At 36.8% G+C, this 17,544-nt stretch overlaps 1 protein-coding gene across 7 annotated transcripts in view; it reads left to right on the top strand.

Annotated features, from left to right (window-relative positions):
* The first annotated feature begins 534 nt into the window (after positions 1–534).
* nup214 (nucleoporin 214) overlaps positions 535–17,544 on the top strand; it is a 47,336-nt gene continuing 30,326 nt past the window's right edge. For 4 of the 7 annotated variants that reach the window (XM_079257227.1, XM_079257222.1, XM_079257224.1 and 1 more), the window contains exons 1-27: positions 535–671; positions 1,664–1,859; positions 2,417–2,571; positions 3,287–3,485; positions 3,571–3,641; positions 3,729–3,792; positions 3,995–4,098; positions 4,697–4,803; positions 4,893–4,959; positions 5,411–5,534; positions 8,681–8,839; positions 9,322–9,760; positions 9,855–9,982; positions 10,104–10,192; positions 11,506–11,589; positions 11,857–12,006; positions 12,517–12,872; positions 12,970–13,143; positions 13,226–13,308; positions 13,390–13,476; positions 13,637–13,948; positions 14,087–14,254; positions 14,650–14,761; positions 15,159–15,222; positions 16,597–16,666; positions 16,938–17,022; positions 17,481–17,533. In XM_079257227.1, coding sequence (XP_079113353.1) covers positions 630–671; positions 1,664–1,859; positions 2,417–2,571; positions 3,287–3,485; positions 3,571–3,641; positions 3,729–3,792; positions 3,995–4,098; positions 4,697–4,803; positions 4,893–4,959; positions 5,411–5,534; positions 8,681–8,839; positions 9,322–9,760; positions 9,855–9,982; positions 10,104–10,192; positions 11,506–11,589; positions 11,857–12,006; positions 12,517–12,872; positions 12,970–13,143; positions 13,226–13,308; positions 13,390–13,476; positions 13,637–13,948; positions 14,087–14,254; positions 14,650–14,761; positions 15,159–15,222; positions 16,597–16,666; positions 16,938–17,022; positions 17,481–17,533 — 3,742 coding nt within the window. In that variant the 5' untranslated portion in view covers positions 535–629. The remainder of the gene's footprint in view (positions 672–1,663; positions 1,860–2,416; positions 2,572–3,286; positions 3,486–3,570; positions 3,642–3,728; positions 3,793–3,994; positions 4,099–4,696; positions 4,804–4,892; positions 4,960–5,410; positions 5,535–8,680; positions 8,840–9,321; positions 9,761–9,854; positions 9,983–10,103; positions 10,193–11,505; positions 11,590–11,856; positions 12,007–12,516; positions 12,873–12,969; positions 13,144–13,225; positions 13,309–13,389; positions 13,477–13,636; positions 13,949–14,086; positions 14,255–14,649; positions 14,762–15,158; positions 15,223–16,596; positions 16,667–16,937; positions 17,023–17,480; positions 17,534–17,544) is intronic. The other 3 variants (XM_079257226.1, XM_079257225.1, XM_079257223.1) reach the window with 3 other exon arrangements.

Raw genomic sequence — 17,544 nt, 5'->3', positions numbered from 1 at the left:
CCCAGAGATTCTGGAAATAAGCAAGGATACACCAAAGAAAAAATAAACAAAAATAAATAAATAAAATAAAATAAACCCAACGGATTTTCAACACAGAAACCAAATAAAACAAAATTTCACAATAAAACAATCCAGAAAAAAAGCCTCACTAACTGCGTCATATAAAACTTTAGGAAAGAAGTGGTGGTTGTAATAATAAATTGAATTCAAAATTCTATTTAAAACTATGTAGAAATGCTTAACATCATGAACATCCTGGTAATAAAAACATTTTTGAATTATTGGTCGTTTAGATGAGTCATTTACTTTTTGTCTGTTCCCTAAATCGAGCCCCTAAATGCAATGCATGCTTTTATGTGGAATTTATAAAAGTAGAGTATATGTAATAAAAGGCGTTTACCATATACAGTGTATGGTGTGGTGTTTATATATGGTTTGGTGGAGATCGATTTTGTGGCCTGCTCTGGTATCTACTTGTCACCCTTGTTTCTTTCCGTAAGACAAAACCGCGCGGCGTGTGTTTGGCTGTCCTGATGTGGCTCGCCTGAAATTCGTCTTAGAAACTAACAGGGAATAAACAAATACAAGATATCTTCACCGAAGACACCAGCCTTTTTCTGTCCTTCAAAATGAGTGACGATACAGACTCCCCTCCTGAGAGGGAAATGAAGGTAGACTCTTACAAACTTCAACTTGTTATGGCAGCCTTGTGTAGCATTAAGCTACTGCGTCAGTTCATCCGCTATAGTCGTGACTAGCCTAGCTGCACTAGTTAGCGAGCTGCTTGATTTAAACTTCCACTTTAGGTTACTGTGAAAACTTTACAAAAATACATTTGAAATCCACACAATTTACAGCAAAAAAAAAAAAAAACTTAGTTGGGGCTTTTAAAGCAAATTCTAAAAAGCTTTTAAAGCAACTTTAGGCTAGGTTTGTAGCGACATATCCTTGCTAGCATTGTAGCAGTTAGCATAATAATGGGATCTTCGTAGCTGAACGATCTCATGTCAAGATATAGAATAACCGCATAAAATAAAGTTGGTTTATATCTCAAGAGCTTCCACAGGCTGTCTAACATTACCTGGCAGCATTTGGAATTCACATTTACTGTTAGTGACTATATATAAAAACATTAGATACGTTAAAACTACTAACTTATCCATTAATGTTTCACATGGTTCAATACGTCTGACTGACAACAGCCCTCAAAGATACAACAAGACATTTCTTTAATCATGTTTACAGTAATTTCTGCCAGATTAAAGAGTCTGGTTTAATTAGTCTGATTTTTACACAACCATCACCCTGAGTTGCAAAAGACAACAACATTGAACGAAATACTTTTTAAGAGACTTTAATGGTCTCTCTTGTGTCAAGCATGATACATAAGAGACCACCTCTAAAAAAAATAAAAAAAAAACCACAAAACGGCATTTTTAGAGTACCAATTAGATTTTTTTTTTTATCCTTTATGTTTTTGTAGTTATAGCTAGGATTATTTTTAAATGAATAAAAAATTAACATATCTGAAATGTTTTGTTTTGTTTTAGGTTTTCTGAAATGTTATGAAATGTTCAGTGTTGGGTTGCACTTCAGAGTCAACAGCCAAGTATTTTCACCTGATATAAGGAACCATGAAGTAACTCTTTGTTTCTCTATCCAGGACTTTCAGTTTCGTCAGATGAAGAAAGTACAAGTTTTTGAGCCTTCTGAAGATTTGCCAAAAGACAGATCAAGTCTGCTTACCATCTCAAACAAATTTGGTTTAACATTTGTGGGGCTTGACTCAACATTTAAAGTATATTTAACTCAAGATATTCTGGCTGCTGATAAAGCTGATGGCAACTCCTATGAAATAGGTAAGAACATGACCAGACATGTTTGAATCAGTATTTTTGTCTTTTGAGTTTTGCTCTATATGGTTGTTATTGTTATTCTATGTGGTTATTGAGTGATTGAAAAACAAAGATGCCTGTGCACTGTAGTTTTGACTGTCGTATAAGTTAATTGCCACCCACACAGTACAACAGATTGTCCTGGCTTGACTTTTGAATATGGCAACTCAATTAAATTGACCTATTTCAAATTACCACACATTTAACTCACTTCACTTCTGTCCACAAGCTTTTCCAGGCTTGTTTTGGTTTTTAGATTTTAGTGGCAGCCATGCTTTACACTGATTGTTCAAAATATCTGTATGTTGCTAATTGTAATGTCAGTAATTTGTCTTTGGATGGCAGACCACATCAGCAGTGGTCTTTTACATTTGTTTGTTAGTTTGTTTTATCTCCCTTTTTTTCCTCTATAAAGATTTGCTCACAATTCTTTGACCTTAATCCTTTATCCAGATCTGCTAAAATTCATAGTTTGTCACTTGTTTTTACAGATTTAGCTTAATTCTTCCTCTGTATTCTAGTGAAATGGACACCATCATTGGCAGAAGTAACTGTGGAACTAACTCTGCATCACTTGGCTCTCAGTTGTGATGAACTTACCTTGTCAGTGTGTGGCATTTCTGAGGAGGCGGGTTTATCACTCACATTCTATGACGTTCGCACATTCATGAACAAGGTAACTTTTTAGTGCTTATTTTACCTTTGTTTTTTAAAAATTTTTTTTATTAAATGTACTTCATCCTTATATCAGGTTATTATAAAAACTATTCATACAAAAACAGCTGAATAACCCAGATAAGCAATTGAAAGAAAAGGGATTGACCAATATTATGCTCTGTATAAACTAGTATATCTCATTGTTTACCAATTTAGCTTCCTGAAAGTAAGTCTTTCATCTGAGAGTTAAAAGATCTCAAGTTTGTCTTAATTTCTATTCTTGTTGACAAATTGTTCCAAATCTGTGAACTTCCACATAAAAAAGATTGCTTGTTTTTTATTTAAATTTTAGATAGTGTCACAATGACATCATACCCAGTTGATTTGAATTGGCCTGACAAGTTGACTTGAGCAATAATTTGTCCCAAAATCACTAAATATCAGTTATACATTTTATGTCACTACAGTTTTATCTAGTAAACAATTGTTCAATACTAAATACTGATGGAAATCAAGAATACCATTATGTAACTTACAGATAAGTTCAAATAAATCAAACTTTACCAAATAAGGGGAAAAAGGGGGTAAAGTTAGGTCCTAATGAGGAGCAGTCTTGTCTTGTGTGGTTGTAGCACACCCTTCCTCTTTTCCTGTTCATTTATTAAATGGGATTTATCTTATTCTGTTCAAATATCCAACTAAGTATTTGAATAGTTTCTTCTTTGTCTTCTTAGGCAAGACCACAGAAGTTACCGTTTGCATCCCTTCAGCCAGCTGTACCCCCTGACACTTTAGTGCACGACCTGAAGTGGAGTCCTGCTCAGGCATCAATGCTGGCCGCCTGCCTGTCGGACGGCAGCATGATGATTGTGGAAGTAACAGATGTTGTCAGAATGCAGGCCCAGCTACCTGCTTCAAGCGGCATCACCTGCAGTGAGTATGACTCATAACATCTTTTTTTTTTAAATGACGTGCTCCATATAACAGGTGTGGCTCAAATGTACTTTGTTCAACACAGTTTGCTGGAGTCCAAAAGGAAAGCAGGTTGCTGCGGGAACAATGAATGCCACAGTTATTCAATATACACCAGTAAGTAACCCTCATGCGTGAAGATGGGAAATTACATTATTCTTGGTCTTGGAAAACTGTGACCAACTTTTTCCCTCTGTTCAAAAGGCACTGGAGGAAAAAAAAGTTATCCCATGTCCACACTTTTACACCTCTGAAGATCCTGTCAAAGGTCTGATTGAACCTTTTGAAACTATTAGAATAACTTAAATGTGTTATCCTGTTATCGACACATTATTTAAAGTGTAAAATGTTTGTGTTTGCATGTTTAAAAAAAAAAAGCATCTTCTACAGAAGTACTTGAGTCCTATTGTAATGGCTATATACTGTAGTCCTTTGTTGCTAATGGTTTTTTTTTCTGTTGTCCCCTGCAGCTCTAGATCTGCTCTGGTTGAGAACGTATGTGTTTGCAGTGGCATATGCTGCTGCAGATGGGTCTCTGCAGACCCCTCCTGAGCTAGTGCTGATTTCCCTCCCTGTGAGTACGGCAAACATCTGTGGTCCACTTGATTCGCTTAATCACACATGGATTTTTGTCAGGTAGCAGCAGTCTTCAGTTTCACAGCACCAAATTGAAGAAACAAATGCAGCACTTGATTCTCTGCCAGGTTCTTTTAGGAACAGATTGTCTCTGCATTGCGGTGTTATTCCATTTTTTGTGTAGTGTTGAATTTCACCTGACATGCTGCTTTTTGTTAGTCCTGTTATACAAGTTGGATTTTTTATGCAACTAAACACAAGGTTATTGAAGGATTTTATTTGTATTTGATGTAGTTTTATAGTGGTGTTTGAGTCACCACTTATAACTTTTGTTTATATTAACTTACCTATGCCTGTTTGAAAGACGTAGTTCAGCATTACACTCAAAAACTTGTTAGTTTTCCTCAGAAGACTGCGAAAAACCTTAACAAAAATATGCAAACATAGTATTTTAAACAAGAGCTGGATGTGAAAAGTCAGTGGTTCCTTCACTGCTAAAATTGGATATGCAGCTAACAAATGCCTCAGCTGTACACTTAAACATCTGTTGTATCACTATTTTAGCTACTTGAACGTATGTACTTTTGTTTTTGCAGAAAAAGGATGAAAAAGTGGAGACAAAGTACCTCAACTTTGGTGAAAGTGTGTACGGCAGCTGCACTGAGCGACAACACCACTATTTCCTAAGTCACATAGAGGACTGGTAAGGATGGACATAATTAACAGGCGTGAGATAAAACATGTCCTCTGCTTTAAATTTCTTGCTGTATAATTTCAATGTTTTACATCCAGGGACCTTGTGCTTGCTGCTTCGGCAGCTTCTATTGAGGTCAGCGTCATTGCCAGACAAGATGACAAGGTAATTCATTTAATTTAGACAATGACTTAAAATGTTACATGTGTAAAGCAGTGACTTTTAAATATAAAAAGAAATAAGTGTCAGATGCAATTAAATGCATAAGCTGTCATAGGGATTGTACAACAAAGGTTCAAAGTTTTTCTTTTTCAAATATTTCTCCCTTTTTCATTGTCTGCAGTTAAGAAACCAAATACCTAAAACTGAACTACATCTCCCACACAACCATCAATATACCTCACTCTGCACTGTGTAGTGTTGCTGTAACTTCTCTATGATTAAAGCTGTTACTGATTAACTGCTGATAGTCATCTGTTGATGTAAAATGTATTTTATTCTTATAAAACACTGAAATTAGCAGATTGTTTATATTTATACAATAATGTGTAAATAAAAGAGGGAAACACAGTAAACAAAGACTGTGCATTTTGTTAACTGTGTTGTCTATTTTAAGATGTGGGAACTTTGGATCTTGGAGGATGCAAGTAGGGCCGAACTTCCAGTGACTGAGACAAATGAAGATACTCTGCCACTTGGCTTAGCCATTGACTACACCAGCCAGCAAGAGATCCACATCAGTAAGTCTATTTGGCTTTTCAGCTTACTGACCAGAAGCTAATTACCTTTAAGTAAAACCAAACTCAGATTGTTTATAATAAGAATTTAAGTAAATGTTAAATGCTTTCATCAGTCTTGTCTTGTAAAACATTCATTAAAAGACTAGTACAGAATAGTTGACTTACTACTGAAAGCCATATTGTTGAAGCTTTGTTGAAGCTATTATATAAATCTAAACAGACTTGAGGGGAAAATAATTAAATAAAATTCTGTTTAACAACATTTTAAATAGAAGTTGTAAAAGGCCGCACATGATGCAGAATTGATGTAGCTACACAGCATGCATGTAATATGCAAGTAGTGGATTGAAATGAATCCTAAATTAGTAACTCTTTCTATGAGATCATTTCAAAGGTGTTTATAAAATTAGCTGGTTTAACAGAATGAAGAGGCTGTTTTTGAAGGATGCTATGACAGACGGCTACTCACCATTGATCACATTTTGAGTTTCTGCAGTATGTTCAGCTGTGCTCTGATGTACTCTGACAAAGATGCATTGAAAGAAGTTTAATTTGCGAGAACATTTTCTCACACACAGTTGTCACGGGTCATACTTCTGTCAATAACTTGCATCTCCTGTGCACTGTGAAAAGAATGATGGTTAAATTAAATGAGGTGAAACTTGTCATTTTATCTCTATTCAAGTTTGCATGTAATCATTTTATCGCAGATGTGATAGTCACAGGTGAAATTATTTATAGTAGTGTTTTCTGGACTGTAGATGGATTTCATGTTTAGATTTTGCACAAAAGTGCAAAAACAGAGTTCTAATTTTTACAACACATGCATGGTAACCGTGCATGGCAAGCACAAAAGTAAACAGATTCATGTTTTTTCCTCATGTATGAGTGACAACTAAGTAATAGACGGGTGTAACCTACTTTGAGAGAGATTTGTTAAGCTAAATAGATGGAAAAATATATTTATTAGGGGTGGGACTTTAATGTGCTAATTACGATTAATTAATTACAGAGACATTAATGTTTTAAAAAAAATAACTCATTTAACTGCAAAACTTTTGTTAGCACACAATTTCCTGGCACTCCCATTACACTGATGCACACACTACTTCCTCTACTAACTTAGCAGCATTGGCGCTATATTTAGCTGTGTTTCAGACCTTTCAGTGACTCTATTTAAAGACAAAACGAGCATCAACAAGTCTAACATTTTCTGGTGGTATCAGGGATGTTGGTAGCAGTTATATAGCAGTCACAATCAGTGTGACGGTAACGTTACTAAACCCCCTCTGTGTTCACATCGCTCCTCTGAGTATGTGCTACAACCTTTTTTATAATGTCTATGGCCACAACACCCAGCTGACTGAGTGGTGAACAGTTGTTCTGTATTTTCAAGTATTTTGTACACATTTGTTGTTTCTGTATTTTAAGTTGTGAGCCAACGCTATGCTAGTTTAGCATAACTACTGCAATGTTATTGATAATTAGCAGAGTGTGTAAAAGTCTATTTTACTGACTGATAGGACCATGTATAATAACAGGGAAAGTTTACTCCACTCGATAACATGAACTGGTCATTGTGACAAGTCATTCCTCAAGTTACAGATCAAATTAACTGACTGCATCACAGATCACACTTGCGCGTTACTATGTAGGGAGTTACTTAGGTGAGCTCAGCACAACTTTAGCAAAGCAACATAAATAACAAACTCGTCATTACACAAAAAGAGTTAATCAGAATCTGGAGACATGTTAAGTCATTAATTTCACAACGTTGTTATGAACTTAACCGTTGGCAAGCTGTGCTCAGCCTTGTAATATTGCCTGACCGTAACTTTACTCCTGAACGTTACTGAGAAGACGAGGGTGAAGACTGAGGATTGAATGGAGCCAGAGCTCCATCTATTGGAAAAAAGACACAAGGACATCATTCTCCTCAACTCCGATACTTTACTGTTTTGGGAGAAATTAAGAATAAGTCAACATTTAATTGGCAAAACTTCGGCTGATAATCATTGTTTTGAAAAGGGCTATAAATGGTGATTTAATCGTCTGGCGGATAAATCAGTTGAGTTCTGCTGTTTAGCATTTTGTGGATATTGACTGTCTGCATTTGACTTACACCACTGTACATTACAGGCTACCATGCCATCACTTCAAAACCACATGATGATTGTCCTTTGTTCAATAGTCAAGTTGTTGATCATCATCCAGTCTTCACATAACACATTCTCTGCCACCAGACAAGATTAAACTCAAGTTTTTGTCATATTTGAATTTTGTTTCATTATCTTTTGTACTTGATTGCATTTTTATTGTTTTTCCTTTGAAAACGGTTTGTGTCAAGCACTCCCCTATTGATCAGACGGTGCTCAAATCCATCAGGTTGCTGTGTGCAGACAGCTTCCACTGCAGTGCTGTATTGCAGTGTGTGTAAAGAATAGTGATAAGCTACTGTCTAAGTGCAATGTTTTATCTCAACTGGCCCTGTCTGCCAGACACTCATATAGCACTGCTGTTTCTGTCTGGTCACATCCCTCCCCATTTACCCATTTGTGAATTCCCCATGGTGAAGATGAAGGAAGTTAGTTAAACACAACTATACACTGAGAAATAGCAGCAAATGTCATCTTTCCCTGAGTCCACATTGTAGAGCATCAACAATGCCTGATCCATCTTTTATTTGAGTCGTAAGTCTTGATGTCTAACTTAAATTGTAGTTCAAACTAGATATGGGTTGTAGCTCATATTTCACTGTTTTTGAAAATGCAGAAAAATGGGTTTGAGAAGCAGAAAAGGTATTACATTTTTTTTTTATTTTTCATTCGGGCTTCTTAAAATTGTTCTTGGTGCTTGTTTAATCTACCGACTGCAGAAAAAAAAGCCAAGGTCAATGACATGGATGCAACACTAACATCTAATCTTTATGCATAAATGCCTAAATATTCTCAGCTCTTAGCTCTTACAGTGACAAACAATGCTTTGTCTAAAATAGACTTTGTATGTTTTGTGAACAAAGAAATTGAAAATTAAGTTTGATATTGTTTGTGAAATTGTAGCAAACTTTTTTTAATGTGTTTATACAATATATTGTGTTGGTGATGAATCAATATCTTTGTAACTAAACACTTTTTCCACCCTCATAGCTGACGAGAAGACCCTTCCTCCAGCACCTGTAATGCTAATGCTATCCACAGAGGGATTGCTCAGCCCATTTGCTATGCTCAACTTCAATCCTGGGGCCAAACAGCTAGTCACACCCTGTACTACCCTGGCCTTGGAAGAGGAGAGACTGCCAAAGCCAGGTAAGAGAACATCTAAACAGGTTAAATAAGTGACTGGAAGGGCTTCAGAGGAGTGTTTTCAAATGTTCTCGCTGCAATAATGTTGAAAGCTCTTGGCGTACTTCGACATATTTAATGCGTCATTTCTCATTTTTCAATGCCCAAACATGTCCCTGGTGAAACTTGTTCAAATCTCTATAGAGAAAATGTTTTTTTTTTGGTCTGCATTCATATAATCATAAAGTAGAAGGTACACCTTTTAAAGTCTAAAATCCTAAGTATTAGGACATAATAAAAAAAGAGTCATGTGGTCCTTGTGTGGTAATAAATTACAGAAAATGTAACATCAAAAGCATATTTAGAAGGTTATTTAATTGGATTTGTGGCTATACTTTGTCTCGGCTTAAACGAGCTGTTTAATGAGTCCAACTTGTGTTTGTGGAGAACAGAATCTCAACATTTGATTAGATTCTTTGTCAGGGATTTTCTTTTTCTGTTCACAGGTTCGCTGGCAGCCCAACCACCTAAACTTGCTGCCTCAATTCCTGCTACCCCAGCAGCATTTTCAAACATTGGTGCTCCAGTTGCTTCCATTTCTTCAGCTCCTGCTGCTGCTTCCTCCACTGCCCCATTCGGCATCCTCCCTACAGCTCCTGTGTCATCATCCTCATCAGCCTTTACTTTCTCAATTCCTACTACTGGCTCTACTACCTCTGCTCCTTCAGCTTTCTCTCTAGGGGGATCTACAGTGTTTGGCACAGGATCCTCAGGCTTTTCTTTTGCCACCAAGCCTCCCTCTGACACTCCCACTGCCCCTTCAGCATTTTCTTTCAACACTGCTTCCATCAAACCTCCAGTTGTGTCAGCCCCAGCTCCAGCTTCAACACCACAAAGCATTGCCACTGCCTCACCACCAACAGTCAAACTAAATCTAAATGAGAGGTACTGACTGCTTATGTTTATATTTCCACTGAATTTTGGAACTTTTTATTTATATAAATACAAATGTATACAAATTGTTGTGCCGTCTCTAAAGGTTTTCAGCCGTGGAAAGTCCAGCACCAAGTTTTTCCTTTAATTCCTCGCTGCCCAAATCTGCTGTTTCCAGTTCCAGTACTTTGACTGCACCTTCACTTTCCGTCAGTAAGCCACCAGCTGTTTTAGGTAAGAAAGTCTACAATGACCAAGTTTGTAAATCATATTTTTACTGTTATCAAATCATTCTTGGAAATTTTGTCACTGCTCAGGGCAAGATGTGTTACTTTATCACTGAATTATTTCTCAGCCCCAGTGCGCCCTGTTCAGACCAGCACACCTACGACAGTTGTCCAGAAACTTGCTCCTGGTGCTCAAACACGTTTTCAAACTTCACAAGTAAGGCTTGTTTGATGTGTAGAAATTTCACTGTTCTGCCAAAGATATGGTGCAAAGTTAGCTCAAAAACATGTCAGCTGGGTCGTTGCCTGTTTAATCTGCTGACTATGCAGAAAGAGCCAAGGTCAATGAAATGGATGCAACACTAACATAAATTCACACAAGCAGCATCAAACAACACAAGACCAGGAAAACTGGACTAAAAAAAACTGACGATTTTAAACCATTTTTAATTTAATTTAATTCTCTAAAAAACACACACATGCACAAATACCATTGCCAGCACAAACAACCAGACACTACAGCTCACCACAGCTAGAGTACACAAGGTCCCGTCTAGCATCAATCCATGCAAGGCTGCAGGTCCTGACAACATTCCTGAACACAGACATCTTTAATCCTACTCCGACTGACTGTTGTGCCCACCTGCCCCAAGTGCCACCATCATTCTTGTCCCGAAGAAAACAAATCCTCCTGGCCTTTCTAATTTATGCCTTGAAGTCCTCAAGCCTTTTGTAATGTAATGCTTTGAACATCATGCAGCACATTAAACAGTCCTTCCCCGCTGACTTGGATGCACTAAAGTTTGCTTACAGGAGAAATAAATCCACAGAATATTACATTTCTTTTTAGGAAAACAGTTTAGTGTGTAAAATAGAGTTACAGTAATCTCACGTTTGTCACTCTCAAACTATGAGAGCTTTGCATAGTGGTGCACACAGATTCATGCCATGTTTTTGTACATTGATGTGTACAGCACATTTTTCTGCATATGCAGCATTCATACACGAAGCCCGCTGAGATAAGAAGTGACCCAAAGCCCCTTGAAAAGGTTTTCACTAAGAATGTCTTTATTGTCATTGCACATAGCTCTGGGCTACCTCAAGGGGGTCATGTTGGCCCTTTCTCTTTCTCAGTTTATACAAATGATGTACCTAATGCCTAAAATGAGTCATCAGTTGTCATTTATGCTGATGATACTCCAACATGTTGTTTTAATCCTAATGTGGAATATAGATCCAATGTACTGGAAAATGAGTTTACTGCTGTTTTTAAAATGGATGAAAAACATAAAATTTTAGATCTCTCTAAAACAAGATCAGTGCTTATTGGAAGTAAACAATGTTTACATATTAATTCTCCAGTGATCTTGAGAATGAAAAGCTCCAAATTAGAGCAAGTCCAACAGATGAGACTTCTGGGCGTCACATTGGATCACCAGCTTTAATGGTCGCCCCATATAAATCATGTGATTAGTAAAATCATAAAGTCTAAATGTGTGTTTGTATTTATTTTTACTTTTGTTGTTGCAGACAGCTGTCAGTGTAAAGGCTATAGAGAAACAGCTTCAACAAAAGAAAGACTCTGATCCCATTATGGCTGGTATTTTGGAGGAGGTAAGAGATGTTATTTAATCAACAGAGTTTTATATAGTTTATTTTTTGGTGTTTTAATTGGTAAGACTTGAACCATGAAACAGTTCAACATGAAGTATAAGGGCTTGGAAAATGAAAATGTTGTTAGAGGATTTTCAACATTTTAATAAAACTTTTTACAGAATAAAGATGGTAAAATAAGCTGCCATGTTGCACACAATGTTATAACGTGTCTTGAAAAACTTCTCTCAAGTTGTTTGTGTAAGCATACTTGTGGTTTGCCATCAGATTGCTCATTTCCAGAAGGAGTTAGATGACCTTAAAGCACGGAGTGCAAAAGCTGATTTTAAGGTTGGAACTAATGAAGAGATGAAAGAGTTAAGAAAAGAGTCAGAGGATCTCCATATTTTCACCCTGGAGATTAAAGAAACTACAGAGGTAAGACCATGTTTGTAGAATATTAAATTGATCAGGCTGACATCTGTAAACAAGAGCTCACTCACCAGTCTTCACCCCCACAGCTGCCCATAAACCCAATACTGTGATCCTGGAATGACAAAGTTACCATTAGTTCACAGTGTTGTAATAGTAATTGAAAATATTATGTTTCCTATCTTGTCTTTAAGACATTAACTATTTTCATTGAATTTTTTTTTTTTTGGGGGGGTTTGTAATTTGATAGTATTGCCTTTTAAAGCCTGCATTACGGCTTGTAGTGTTTGATGCTGAAAATGTGTCAAAGTATTGATGACGGTGCTGAAGATTGTATTCAAAGTAAATGTAATACAAGATATAAAGTGATTTGTGGTCACAAAAACATTGTTGGAGCAACAGACTGGAATATAAAGGGCAACAATATTTTTTCACATTATCTTCTATGAATTTATAATTACTTAGCTGCTAAGCCTGTTCCGACCTCTTGTTGTATCTTTTCTTTCCCATCTGAAGTCTCTGCATGGGGACATTGGCACACTGAAGACCACCTTGCTGGAAGGCTTTGCTGGGGCAGAGGAAGCAAAGATCCAGAGTGAGCTGAGCAAGGACAGAAATTACAGGCAGTTGTTGTACAAAAGACCTCTGGATCCACGCAGCGAGGAACAGCTCAAGGTGAGAGAAGAAAAGATGACTCAAGTAGATTTTAAAAGAATGAATAATGCAGTTCATAATATTTTCATCTTCTTTGTTTCTGTATTTTATCAGGATATTCGCAGGCTGTACCAGTATGTCACATTTGCTGTAGAGGATGTTAATGATGTCTTGGATGTGGAATGGGAGAAACATCTTGAGAAGAAGAAAAAACAGAAGTGAGTCTAAATGATTACCTCAACTGTAATTCAAAGTCTGGTTAGAACAGTATTGTATATTTGTACATTGCATATCATTTATGTCTGTTTCTCACAGACACATGATTGTACCTGGACGAGAGGGTCTCTTCAATACACTTTCCAACAACCTGTACATCATCAACCAGCAGAAGAACAGATTGGATCAGCTGGTTCAGAAGCTCACATCACTGCGACTTTATAGCAAAGCACCTACTCCTACTATAAACCAAAATACTGCAACTACAGGAGGGTATGGTCTGGTAAAAACAAGGTTAAAGTGCCAAATTCTGATAAAAACGTTGTGTATAATATTGTGTCTGTATTTCTTTCAGTTTGGAAAATGAGCTTGAGAGTTTAAAGGACTCATTAATGAAAGCAAGGCTGGATACTACCCCTCCAAAGACTAAATCTCCAGGTGTTTTAATCTTAGAGTTTTTAAAATAAGATGATAAAATGTATAGCATTTTAGAAATTTTAACGGCAAATATTTCTACAGCAGTCAAGATATCACCAGCTAAGCAGTCACAACTGCGCAACTTCCTGTCAAAGGGGCAGATGCCTCCCGTGCGCTCAATGGCACCAGGTACATTAAAAAGTTAAAGTTTGCCATATTTACTTAAATTATATTCAAAGATTTGTTCAAATCAAAGTTTGTTCTTAAGCTAATGGTTGTATCTAAAAGGATGTTTGTTTTTAAAATGTATTGTTATTTTTTTCACTTTTTTTAAACATTTCTTTTCCAGCCAACCTGTGTCGTTCCGCCTTTCTTTCACCTAAATATAATGATGACCTGGATGATGCAAGCTCAACATCCTCCTTTTCTCAGTCCCTTGACCCTCACCCATCTCACTTGGAGCTGGAAGAAGAGGAGCTGCAGCCACTTCAGCTCCCACCCATGACTGCCTTGGCTCCAGCACTGACTACTCCCCGCCACCTCACAGTGGTGAGGACCCCGTCCATCCAGCCAGGCTTTGGAGCCATCCAGTCCACTCCTCTAACAAAAATTCCCTCTGTGCCAGGCATGGGCTTTGGACTTAGCCCTATTGCCAGCCCTGGTAAGTAAATCATACCTACTACTTCTATGGAGATCTTTGCTTTTCTTTTGTTTCTTTTTCTTTTTTTATTTATTTGTTTTGTTTTGTGTTGTTTTTTGAAAACTGCTTTTTTTCCACAAAATTGTCTTAAAATTTCAGTTCCAACCAATAAAATCAACCTCAGTGGTGCTGACAGCACTGCACTTGCCACAAAGACAGTAAAGCATGGAGCACCACCAACAGAGAGAGCCATACCTGTCACTGTTCCTGCTCAGCAGGCTGCCGCGACTGCTGCTCTGCGGAGACAAATGGCCAATCAAAAGATAGGTGGGAAAAATATCTCAAAGTGAACAAAAAATAATTACTTATTAACCATTGTCTTTTTTTTTCTTTACTGTACTGTGCATGTAGCCAGCTTCTTGTTTATAAATTACATAATATATCCCCTTTTAACCACCAGGGGGAGACACAGATTTGAAGATGAAAGAATATGACATTGACAGCTTAATGTTATACTTTTACCTACTTCCTTGTATTAAAAATATATGTCCTTTTAAATAGTCATACATTTCTATATGTCTGATATGATATATCTGATGTATCTTGTTTTTTATTTACTTTTACTCATTTGTTTAAATACATCTTTTTTTTCCCTAAACTATAAAAACCGTATGTACAACTTTTTGTGTGAACTTCTCTTCTCTGTTTTTGTTTGCATTCAGCTGTTGTCAGTACTTCCTTGACAGAGTCTACTTTGAAGACTGTTCCCCAAGTAGTTAATGTTCAGGAGCTTAAGGAGAAAGGATCAGCTCTGTCAGTTTCTCCCATCGTCAGGTAAATACTAAAAGGATATGGCCCCCATGCAATTAAATTTGAAGACATATTCTTGCTTAAAATCAAGACTTGTGTGGCAGCAATATGTGTTACAATCCTTATTACTGCTCTAACATTTATAGTCAATTGTGTCTAGTTTGTCTCTTTAATCTGAATTCATATTTCCATCAATGTAGACAGGAAAAAAACAGTAGATGTGCACATTTTTTTTCTTGCTTTTGACACTATCTATATACAACTTATGAGGTATTTTAAATTATGACTTAGTTTTCTTTGCTTGAGAATTAAACAGTTCAGTCATATATATTTTCAAACATCAACATCTAATTTCACTTAATACTGCTCAGCAAGATATTTGAGTAAATTCTGCTCTCCTTATTTTGTTGACTCTTCTCAGCTCTACAGTGCCAGATCCCACAGCTCAAGCATTTGCAGCTGTTTCTGCCAACCAGGTTAAGCGAGTAAGTATGAGTTATTCTTCTTCACTCCCCTTATTGTACGTCATCTTTCCATTTGTGTTCAGCTGTTACCTATGTGACACATATTGAATGTTTTTCAAGGCATCCTCTCAAACATCAAATACTTAAACAGAGTTTTTAATAAATGCCAGCACACATACTTTAATTAGACATTAACTACCCCACCTCCCAAAAATAAAGGGTTGTAGTCAAAATAAGCATTGTGTTATTGCAAACCTTTTCCCCCCATAACTTTAAAGAACACTTAGCGTGCGAAAATCCGCAGATTACTGACAGTTTGGCATCTAAAGACAGACCTTTAACTGCCGAGGTGAGAAATGTCTCAGGTCTCTCCCACGTTGATGCAACAAATTGCAGTTGGCTGACAGGGGAACTCCTCATACAGATCCTGTCCTTGTACAGGTCCAATACCCCTTCGATAAAAACAAACCCAAATCTATGAATCTAATGCGTGCATACCTGCTGTTGTTTAAAGGGGTGCTATTATGGTATTTCGAGTTTTCTGAGCTTTCTACAGTGTTACATTGTTGAATCCTCATCAGACATTTGAACGACACTGTTTTTTATAACCTTAACGAATGTTTGAGTTTGAGTTCGAGCACGCTCTCCGTTCGGTTTCCATGGCGACAAAAAACACGTTGTTTTAGAAAGTTTTTTTTTACTTTGAAATCCTTGTGACGTCCCGGGGAAAAAGGTTCGGTGATTGGTTACCTTCTACTGGTTAACAAGGGCATGTACAAATACATCAGGCGGGTGGAAAACGTCGGATAAAATTATTTCAAACGATGACTGGTGAGTTTACCAACGAGAGACATCCTGCTGCATTCGTTGCTGTGGGTTGCTGTTTTCCACTTTGTTTTCAGGGTCTGATTCAGGTTCCAACATGTAGTGCTGTATGCTATGTGTTGACATTGTATTTTTTTTAAATTTTTTTATTGAGTTTATACTAGCCTAATCCTTCTGTTTATGAGATGTTACAATGACAGCGAAAGCAGTTGTGGTGCCCGCTACCGATGTAGCGCAGTGGCAGGAGGCAGGAGGCAGGGCTTAATGTGAAAGAGTCTCAATCCACTCGTTTTGCCCGCAGGCTGATCTGACAGCCTACGGAGAGGGTCGGTCTGAAGTAAATAAAGCGATTTGTGACAATAACTAGATCAATCCCAGCCCTTCTGGTCTCAGAAATAAAAATAAATTGGCCTGAAATGCACATAATAGTTCCACTTTAAGCTGTACGCTGTAGTAGTATGATCAAAGAAATCTGATTAACATACTTAAACAGCTTGCAGAATAGTTTGCTATTCCTAAAAATTGAGCTATAACTGTATTTAAATCCTTTTTTTTTTTTTCTTTCCCCAGAATACAACTGCAGGTATCCAAAAGGTGGCCACTGAAAGTGCATCCATCCCACAAACAGGTTTTGTGTTTGGTAAGTATTGTTGGATATAATCTATGATTATATTCAGTAAACAATGAAAAGTTTGGACTTTGTGCTTTAAAGATAAATACAAAGTTGTATATGTAGTTTTCACTGAGTAATGTATATTATAACCCCTTATCTACTGTCCTGATCTGGTTACTCATTAACAAGTTATAGTCCAGTCCACAACTCATAAGGATTGGTAAAAAAAAGTGTGTAAAATCTTCAAATCTAAATTACTGATGCATATATTGATGTGATAAACATTTTGTCTTCAAAGGTCACCCATCCAAAACAGATGTTTCTTTGATTCCTGCTGTCTCTGGGGACCAAAACACCAGCAAAGGTTTCTCTTTTGCCACTGGGTGAGCTAAAGAATTAAATATTTCTCAAAATAGTCTGAGATATTTTGTGGTTTTCATTTCGATAAAATAGTTTTCATAATTTTATGTGCCAAAACTTTAAGCAATAAAAATTGATTTTGCATCTTGGGATGTGTAGAGGATCAACATATCTTTTGAAGTTGGATTATTAATATTTTGATTGTATTTTGTTTGATTGGAAATCATGGTAACAGCTACAGCAATACCATTTTTTTTCTTTGTCTATTCTTTTCTTTTCTGAGATGACAAGTTGTATTACTTCTACCCACATCTTTTCAATCTAAAAGCACAGGAAAAAGCGTGTTTGCTTAGATTAACAAGATGTTTTACTGCTTCAATTTCCTAAATATGATAATGAAATCTAGCAGTTTCTCCTGATATCACAGTAAAGAAGCCAAAGATTATTTAATTGTTCTGACTTTAAGGATTTGCTTTTGTAGGTCAACAGGCTTCAGTTTTTCTTCAGTCACTCAAGGAGCTGAAACGTCACAGGGTAAAAAATAC

Source organism: Telmatherina bonti, assembly GCF_933228915.1.
Source record: "Telmatherina bonti genome assembly, chromosome: 17".
NCBI classification, from domain to species: Eukaryota; Metazoa; Chordata; class Actinopteri; order Atheriniformes; family Telmatherinidae; genus Telmatherina; species Telmatherina bonti.
The sequence above is the reverse complement of the archived record's forward strand: the minus strand, read 5'-3'. Positions and strand labels throughout refer to the sequence as shown.